Raw genomic sequence first — 8,596 nt, 5'->3', positions numbered from 1 at the left:
CATTCAGATTTTGTTTTGCATTTTGATTAATTATTAATAAGGAGAACTGTTTTTCGCTCCCCATTGTCATTTCAGAAAACCATTTTGTGAGAAGAACTGGAAAGTTTTTTCTTTGGCTGAATGCTGGTGGGAAATAACTTTATACTCCCTCCGTAACTGAATATAAGATAAAACACTGTCCTAGTGTTAAAAAAGTCTTATATTAAGTTACAAAGGCAGTGAGAATTTGCAAGAAATAGTAAAAAAAAATACATATTTTCCTTGAAGAGCTGAAAAGGGAGGGAGGGAGAGCAGCTATCCGCAGGCACGCACATGTACGAAGACTCACCTGGCCATGTACGAACATCAGTGCATACAACATTGAATGTCTCTGTGTGCTCCAAGTGTTTCATGCATTCAACCATGGCACGCTATAGTACTATTTGTTTGGCTGCACATGTGCATCCGCTGTTTATTTGATACTACTCCCTCCGTCTCATAATATAAGAGTGTTTTTGACACTAGTGCGCTCTTATGTTATAGGACGAATGCGCTCTTATGTTATGGGACGAAGGGAGTACATTTTTCGTTCTCTTCTTCTTCATTGGCTGCAGTATATTTTGAAAATTAGCAGAACTTAGAATTTGTAACCGTGCATGTTTAAAGCTACGTACAACCAACTTCTGCAAGTGTCCCATGCATGCACCATAGCAGGCAGCCATTAATCCACCACAAAGACTCTAGCATTGTTGCATGCATACAGCTTAAAGTAGGCACCACCTAGAGTTGAAGAGCTTCTGCTGGTCTCAGAATTTAGCAGACAAAAGTATCAAGATAATGACGCTTTACTGGCTGCCGTTGCATGCCCGATGAGAAATGAATAGTGGATCCTGGTGTAGTGCCTCGCAAGGTCGAAAATTCATCTCATGCCCCGCACTTTATTTACTCCCTGTTACAACTCTCACAACATGGTACGAGATTGCAGCCCAATACTGATCCATGATTTCAAAACAAATAACCGATTGTGTTGCCTGTATGGCCGTCACAGTCGACAAAAATCTTAATTGTCTCTTAATTAGTTATCCAAAAATTATAATACACTCTGCTTGTGGTTCGGGTGGCTTGCCTTATATATAAAGCGGGGCGAAAGCCTTTTTCGGTAATACACTCTAATCTGAAATAAAAATATGTATTACCCTTTAGGCCCTAAATGTAATTATTTTTGAACGCCACACTTTAGCTCATTTTGTTTTTATCTAGCCTCAGTTTATCCCATAAAAAATTTAACCAATAGGTCTACATTTATTATATTTTAGATTAAAATGATAAAGTTATAGAAATGGATGAGAAAATCTGAATATTCATTTCTGAGCCTAGGCGCATCTGCTCCCGAGGAACAATAAAATAAAATAAAGTAGATAAATTCATAAAAATCTGAATCAAAAAATTGCCTGGAAAAGTTAGAGTGTGTAATATCCGTACCAAATTCCATCATGTTTCGACAACTGAGCAGCTCTCAGCAAAAATGAGAAACTCGGTCCGAACAATGCGTGAAGAGTAAACTTTCTCACATCCCCCAAATTTGTCTTTTTTACCGAGAATTGCTCTGATGTCCAACCATGATGAAATTTGGCATGGACATCACGCACTCAAACATCTTCGATGCAATAATATTAATTCAGTTTTTTTATTTTTTTCTAGTATTTCTTTTATTTTACTGTTCATCACCATAAGCAGATGCACCTGAGAGACGAAACGTCGTGTCCATGAAAACAAATTATGAATTTGCATACATCCTTTAATCCTTTGCAATGAAAAATTATAAATTCATATTAAGCCTAATCTGTTAGACTTGCATTTAGGGAAAATAGTATTAAACACCTCAGAGCTTAAGCTAATGGTAAAGCAAACTATTCAATTAGACTTAGATCTAACACAAATAATTGTGTGACTATAATTGGAACAAATCACACAATCATGTGAGAACGCGAAGGAAAACATGTAAATAATTCTAAATTACTATTGCGCTAAAAATAAGTATAAACTGAGAAACAGAAATAAGAGTTAAAGAATAATAAATGCAAGAATAACCGAACCATTGCACATCAAAACAACGAGCACAAAAATACACTTGATGTAGAATTGGATTACAAAAATTGTGAATAGAAATGGATTCAATTGGCAAGTAAAAGGATCTATGCAATAAATAAAAGACAATCAAATAGTAAAAAAAAATGTAGTCCTGTAGTCATTCCCTCACTAGTGTAACCAATGAAGCAGGAAAAAATGGCTACGTGAAGGGTTTCTGTCTATAAGTCGAATGCAAGCGAGAAGTTCATCTCACCACAGGGAGATGAGTTGGATCCGGCCCATGAAGAAAAATCATACTATCAAATTTGCTCCCAGCACACACACCCTGAGGTGTTTGAGACGCAGACGAGGTACTATTTTAATCCTTTTTACCTTCATTTTTTGTTTGAACCTTTTAATTAACATCTTGATTTTTTTCTATATATATATATATATATATATTTACTATTTTATGAAAATATCTGGGTGTTAAAAATGTGCATTGGGTATTTGAAAAATGGTTATCGTACATTAGAAAACTGTCAACATGTATTTCATAGAACTTTCATGCTATAACTAAAAATGTTCATCATTTATTAAGTAATATTTGTCATGTATTACACAAAATATTCTTCACTTGTTTATAAATGTTCATCATGTATTAAGAAGATGTTATTTGTGTTTCAGAAAATGTTCATCATTTATTCTTTATAATATTCATTGTTTATTAAAAGATGTTTAACATCTTAAAATATGTCCATTGTGGATTAGAAATGTATATTAGTATTTCAGAAAATACACATTGTGTGTTAAAACTGTTCATCGTATATTTTAAAAATATTCATCTTTTATCAAAAAACAATTAAGCATGTATTAAAAAATCATGTTATGTGCATTTTATATTTTCCTAATAAAGAAACAGAAAAATAAATTAGAACAAGAAAAACTAGGAGTAAATAGAAACACTGAAAACATAAAAAGAATAAAAGGAAAAAAGTCAGCATGTACTACAGATCGTTCATCTTGCATTACTAAAAGTGTATATAAAAAATTCCGTGCAATATTTATGAAAACAATATGACATATTTAAAAATACACAAGGTCTTTTGAAAATACATGATACACGTTTTCAAAGAAACGATGAACGTTTTGAAATACTCGACGAACATTTTTTTTACTTACTATACTATGTTTTGTACCTGACACTGCAAACATGTAATTAAACGTGTATTCATGATGTTGTTTTTGTTTCTGGTTGATTTTACAGGATTATTTCCTCGTCTGTCCTCTCCTATTCCATTTTACTGATATGACTTCATATAACATGTTCTTCTGCTACGAACTTGTGCCTAACAGAGATGAAGACAAGGACGCCCCATCAGGCCATCACCATCTTGAGCCTTGCCCTTTTGCTGCTGCTGCTGCTGCACTCCGGTATGTAGTGCAATGTAACCCCACCCACTTGATCTCCAACCCACGCCCAACTGCCTGCCCACGTACGTATGAAACAATCTGAATTCCCCGATTGATCCTGATCATCAATCGCTTCAGGTAAGACTACAACGAGCGGCAGAGGACGATGTTCAGCAATACACCGCTGGGATCAGAATGTGGGTCTGCACCTGCACGGTGTACCCCCGTCCTGGGCCAGTCGACAACACGACATGCGAGTGGATGTACCAACAACTCGACCAGCGGTGGCGTGCAGGTGCGGGCGTGCGGCTCGGCGACGATTACGACTGCTGCTGCTGCTCTGTGGCCGATCACGCTATGCAGCCTCCTTGTGCTGCTGGTGATGCTGGTCTAGTTCAGCCGTGCACTGTGCGTCAGGTTCAGAGTTTCTTCAGGATGCATGTAGTGTTGGTCAGAGTGGAGCTCGGCACTAGCCAATTAGCCATAACAAAAGTTGAGAGTCAATGAATGTGGACTCATGGAATAGTAGCAGCAGTTAAATGAGTTCGGATTAATTTCCTATGTTAACTAGCCATCTGTCGGCAGGGCTGGGGCGGCAACCGTAGCGAGCCGACTGTACAGACCTTGCCGGGGGGGGGGGGGCTTCAGTACCAGGGAAACAGAACTGGCTTCTTCCTGAAAAGAGATATCATTCTGGATTAGTTTTCTTTGGAACAGATTAAACCATTTCTGTTCTACCCGTTGATAAGATTTCACTTGTTTTACCTCTTCTCATGCAGAGCAGGGAATGTAAGTGGATGGTATTGTTAATCCCAAGCCAAGCAGTATTAGGCAAGCACTTTGTCCCGTTTTCTGAACTGCAATGCTTGCACACTAAGTTTTTGGTTTTGCCTCATCTTCCACACTGTGATGCCTGCAAAGTGGCCTGATTTGCGAGCGCTGCAATTCCAATGAAATTCCTTTCTCTCATCAACTCTTTGTCGAAGATAGCATCGGACAGCACCACTGCAGATGCCCCTGCGTCCATGTACGACTTGATTGAACCTGTATACGACAGTGGCCATAGCATCAGAGTGAATAGTATCGTACAGCTAACCGATATTTACGCTTCGGATAAGTCGGGTAATTACTCTTTTTCTTTGGAAGAGTCACAGTGTTATGAAACATGCACTTGGAGGTTGCTACTTAGACACCAACAGAAGATAGGGACGATATTCGCAAAAGAGGAAAATGAAACAGGGACGATGGGTGCTAGACAAGGCCACTTACCTATGGTAATTCCTTGCGAAGCAACCATTGGTACAAGAGGAAATGGTTTCTTTAGAGCAGACATGTACATCTCTCCACCCATCACCGAAGCTGGGTACACCTAATTAAAGTAGACCACACAAACAACCGAGTGTCATATGCCTATAAGCAGAACGGAAAACTAACACATTTATTCATCACAAAATAAAGTGACACATTTTGCTAGTTAGTATGCAACCAAAATGGTCGTAGAAAAGTACATTGTTTTAAAATGTCTGACAAAAGTTATCATCTACTCCCTCCGTCCCATAATATAAGAACGTTTTTGAAACTACACTAGTTTTAAAAATGTTCTTATATTACAGGACGGAGGGAGTAATATATTGTTAATGCTCTGATATGTTTCTAGTCTCTACTATAACTAAAATAGGACAGGTACAAGTCATCAAACCTTAACGACTTTAGCACCAGCATTGAAAGCATATATAACCTGCAAAACCAAATATAACAAACATGTGAGAGTAAATATTAGGCCGCACTACTCTAAATTGCACCAATAAACTTCATGCAAGTTTATATGTGGAATGTGATACATACCTCAGTTGGTGTCAGCACTCCTGGGATATACAGAACTTCACTTCCATCAAGATCATGAAGTATTTCCTTAAACAATAAGATTGAAAGAATCAATTAACATTTGTATACTGGGATGCAAACACTACAATCACCAAATAGTAGATGACAGATTTCTATTAGATATGTCGAAGTAATTGCGAGCCAAGGGATAGAATGTTAAATTATTGGCACCCTAAAGTCTAAACTACAAGCCTATAAGGATCTCTAACATCAAATATGTTACATTGCCAAACTGTACGTGGAATGTCCCTAGTGATGTGTATAACCAGTAATCACAGACTATGGGAAACATGTGCATTTCTAGCAAAATAAACATTATTACAAATGCAATAGTACTAACTCTTACCATGACTGTGCCAGGGCTCATGAGAAACTGTGCACCAGCTCTAATGGCTTTCCTTGCATCATCAGCATTGAGGACCGTACCAACCTAAATATAGAGTGCAGAAAGATCAGAATGCATCATGAGCAACCTAACATTGTTGCTTATAGTTAGCATACAGGGGTTGTACGGGACAGCTTTGATGGAGTAGTAAATTGTGAGTATTACTTTCCGAAAAACACAGTGGGGCATTGCCACACACACACAGCAAGTTTAAAAGTTCAGGTGTAAAGACTGTAAAAGCCATGGACATGGTACTTTGTAATAAGAGTATCACGTTGTCAAGATTATATGAAAAAGACCAGGCACTCACCCTAGATATATAGTGGTGCTAAAAAGCAGTTAGCTGACAAGTCATATGTTCAGGGAATGGTGCAAAAACCAATGAAGTAATGCCAGAAACTCACCCCAAATGTCAAGGAAGGGTAAATCCTGCGAAGATCCTCAACAGCCTATTTGAAGATTTTATCAATCAATCAAAAGCTAGCAAGAAGGAATGATAATAATTGTTAAAGGGAAGAAAGCTGCAGAAGAATGGTGAGAAAGGCCCACCTCTAGCACTCCAGGAGTGGACATCACAATTTCTAGCTGAACAACATTGCACATGTTTGTTAGCATCAGGGACAAGAAATGGAACACGAAAAGAATACTAGCTAGCATGTACAGTAGCATGGATGGTTCCTCCAAGGATCCGTCCATAAAAGATAGAATTAAGTAGAAGCAAACAACATATCCAGAAGCGCGCTGCCGCTCCACGCACCCAACGAACCAGGGAATGCATTGGAGCAACCGACTCACCACGGAGACGCCGCCGCGAACGGCCGCGTGGGCCGCCTGCATCGCCGTCTCGCCACTGCAAGGGGAGCCACACAAACGGAGCAAGAAACAGAAGGTTCAGTCCAGTGAGGCCAAGCGCCGAACAGGTGGCGGGCAGCGTGGACTGGGTGAAATCAGCTTTCTGCTTACTCTTGCGCGCGAAGGCAGGCGATGACGCGCGAGCGCAGTATGGCGGCGAGCGCTTTCGGTGACCGCGGCGGATCTCGCCGAGGAGACTGGGAGGCGAGAAGAGGCAGCTTTGCTGCGGCGACGACGAGCATCCTGGTTCCCGGAGTTAGTGACAGCCGCCAACTGCTGACCGGTGTAGCTGTAGACCTGAGTAGGCGAGCGTATCCTGTCCTGTGAACCGTTGGATGTGAAAGAAGGAGCAGGAGACCGTCAGGATGTGGGCCGATGGAACATTTGCAGAACAAACCTCATAGCCTAAATGATTGGACGAATCATCCTTCTAGTCCAACCCGTTTCTAACTCCAAAAATATCACATGGAAATCAACATTCAAAGGAAATTTCATGAAAACCATGTTTGAAAGTTTCGAACAAATCTGACAAAAATACGAGATGTTAAAAGGGTGACATTCTATTGCCATGCAAAATTTCAAGTTAAAACACGTTGTAGGATGTTAACCAACCTGTGGTTGGATGATTAAAAGAATAGTGGTATCTCAGCCACCAGTATTTAAATCCTAGTGCTCATATTTATCCTGAATTTATTTCAGGATTTTCGGCGATACGTATTTAGTGGGAGGAGACGTTCCTGTCGACTACGAGGCGCCTATGTTGACTTCGTAAAATCTCAAGATGACGTGTCAGCTCGGTCTCTCGAAGGTGCTCATATGGGTAGCTACGCATGTGTGCGTTCATAGAGATGAGTGTATGCGCGTATATATTGTTCTACAATTCAGTGCTGATTTTGGTTTTTCCATGGCTCATATCCCGTAATGCTTTTGAACTTGGAATTTCCCATCATCCTTTTAATGTCCCCTATTTTTCTAGATTTTTTCAAAACTTCAAAATTTTGTTTTTGCATGGGTTTTATTGGTTTTTACTAAATGTTGGTTTCCATATGATATTCTTCCTTCTAACCCCATTGAACCATCTCTCTCATGTTCAGTTAGCTAATCCGTCTGCTAGAGGTATTGTTACCCTTCTATGATTCTTTCTGGGAGCTTAAAAATACATTAAGATGCTTGATGTTTTCTCTCCATCCCAAAATAAGGGTGGGGGAGTACATCATAGGTACATGACGGAAATTTGCACTCGGATTGATGTTTTCTCCCCCTCTGCCCCTCCTGATTTGATATATGGCTTCGGCCGCAACCGCCACTCGTCTCCTCGTCGCCGCCGAAGCGCCGCGGGGCAAAGCCCAAGCGGTGGATGATGCGGTTGCGGTGGAGATTAGCGCGGGCGTCCTGCTTTAACATGTGCATCGTCTGACGTCAATGGCACAACAATGAGGATTCTTCCGCCGTCGGTGGCTCACCCAGGCGGGGCGGCCGTTCTCCGCTATGGCTTCGGTCATGGGTGGTTTGGGACGTCCCCATGAGGCGTGCTGGATGACGGTGGAGGAGGATCTAGTGGACCAGCCGGTGATGGGCGCGAGTTTTCCAGCGAAAGCTTGGTTCGGCCTCGATCGGAACCGATGATGGCGGCGCCCGTGGGCATCGTTACCTCATTGGAGGTGTCATTGGCGATTCGTGTTCCGTGTGTGCCTCGGAGGAAACCATCGATTCGGTTTCCGGGTCGGATGATGGTGATGTTCCTATGTCCTCACCTCCATAGGGCATCATCTTTGGGAACGTACATCGGCTGAAGGGACAAGTGTTTGGTTTCGGTGTCTGGGCGCAGATATCCACATGCTTCTCATGTGGTGACCAAGGTGGAGTGGCATGCCATCTATAGTATCGACAACGACGAGTCTTGGCGGAAAGGTGCAGCAAGGTCTCGGCGCTAGATATAGTTTGTTGAGCGCGTGTAGGAGGGTGACGTTGTCTGGTGTCGTGGTGGCGTCGCCGGCAGTAGGGTCTGGCAAG

At 41.1% G+C, this 8,596-nt stretch overlaps 1 protein-coding gene across 1 annotated transcript; it reads right to left on the bottom strand.

Moving 5' to 3' along the window:
* Positions 1–3,922: 3,922 nt before the first annotated feature.
* On the bottom strand, positions 3,923–6,879 carry LOC119298469 (KHG/KDPG aldolase-like). The gene is made up of 10 exons (XM_037575862.1): positions 6,695–6,879; positions 6,527–6,581; positions 6,281–6,316; positions 6,136–6,180; positions 5,693–5,776; positions 5,308–5,373; positions 5,162–5,200; positions 4,732–4,831; positions 4,228–4,506; positions 3,923–4,137 (listed from the first exon to the last, which is right to left on the bottom strand). Exons 1-9 carry the CDS (start codon positions 6,823–6,825, stop codon positions 4,355–4,357), a joined length of 708 nt encoding a protein of 235 aa, XP_037431759.1. The 5' UTR covers positions 6,826–6,879; the 3' UTR covers positions 3,923–4,137; positions 4,228–4,354.
* Between the last annotated feature and the right edge of the window lie 1,717 nt (positions 6,880–8,596).

The sequence above is a fragment of the Triticum dicoccoides genome, chromosome 5A, assembly GCF_002162155.2.
Source record: "Triticum dicoccoides isolate Atlit2015 ecotype Zavitan chromosome 5A, WEW_v2.0, whole genome shotgun sequence".
In the NCBI taxonomy this organism is placed as follows: domain Eukaryota; kingdom Viridiplantae; phylum Streptophyta; class Magnoliopsida; order Poales; family Poaceae; genus Triticum; species Triticum dicoccoides.
Note: the sequence above shows the minus strand (reverse complement) of the source record. Positions and strands in the feature narration are given on the sequence as shown.

Bases quoted from the DNA above. Each gene is read 5' to 3' on its own strand.
- LOC119298469 (XM_037575862.1), bottom strand. From the start codon at position 6,825: ATGCTCGTCGTCGCCGCAGCAAAGCTGCCTCTTCTCGCCTCCCAGTCT. The intron at 6,582-6,694 runs GTAAGCAGAAAG...CTCCCCTTGCAG, and splicing joins GCCTGCCTTCGCGCGCAAGA to TGGCGAGACGGCGATGCAGG. The intron at 5,777-6,135 runs GTGAGTTTCTGG...CTCTATATTTAG, and splicing joins ACCCTTCCTTGACATTTGGG to GTTGGTACGGTCCTCAATGC.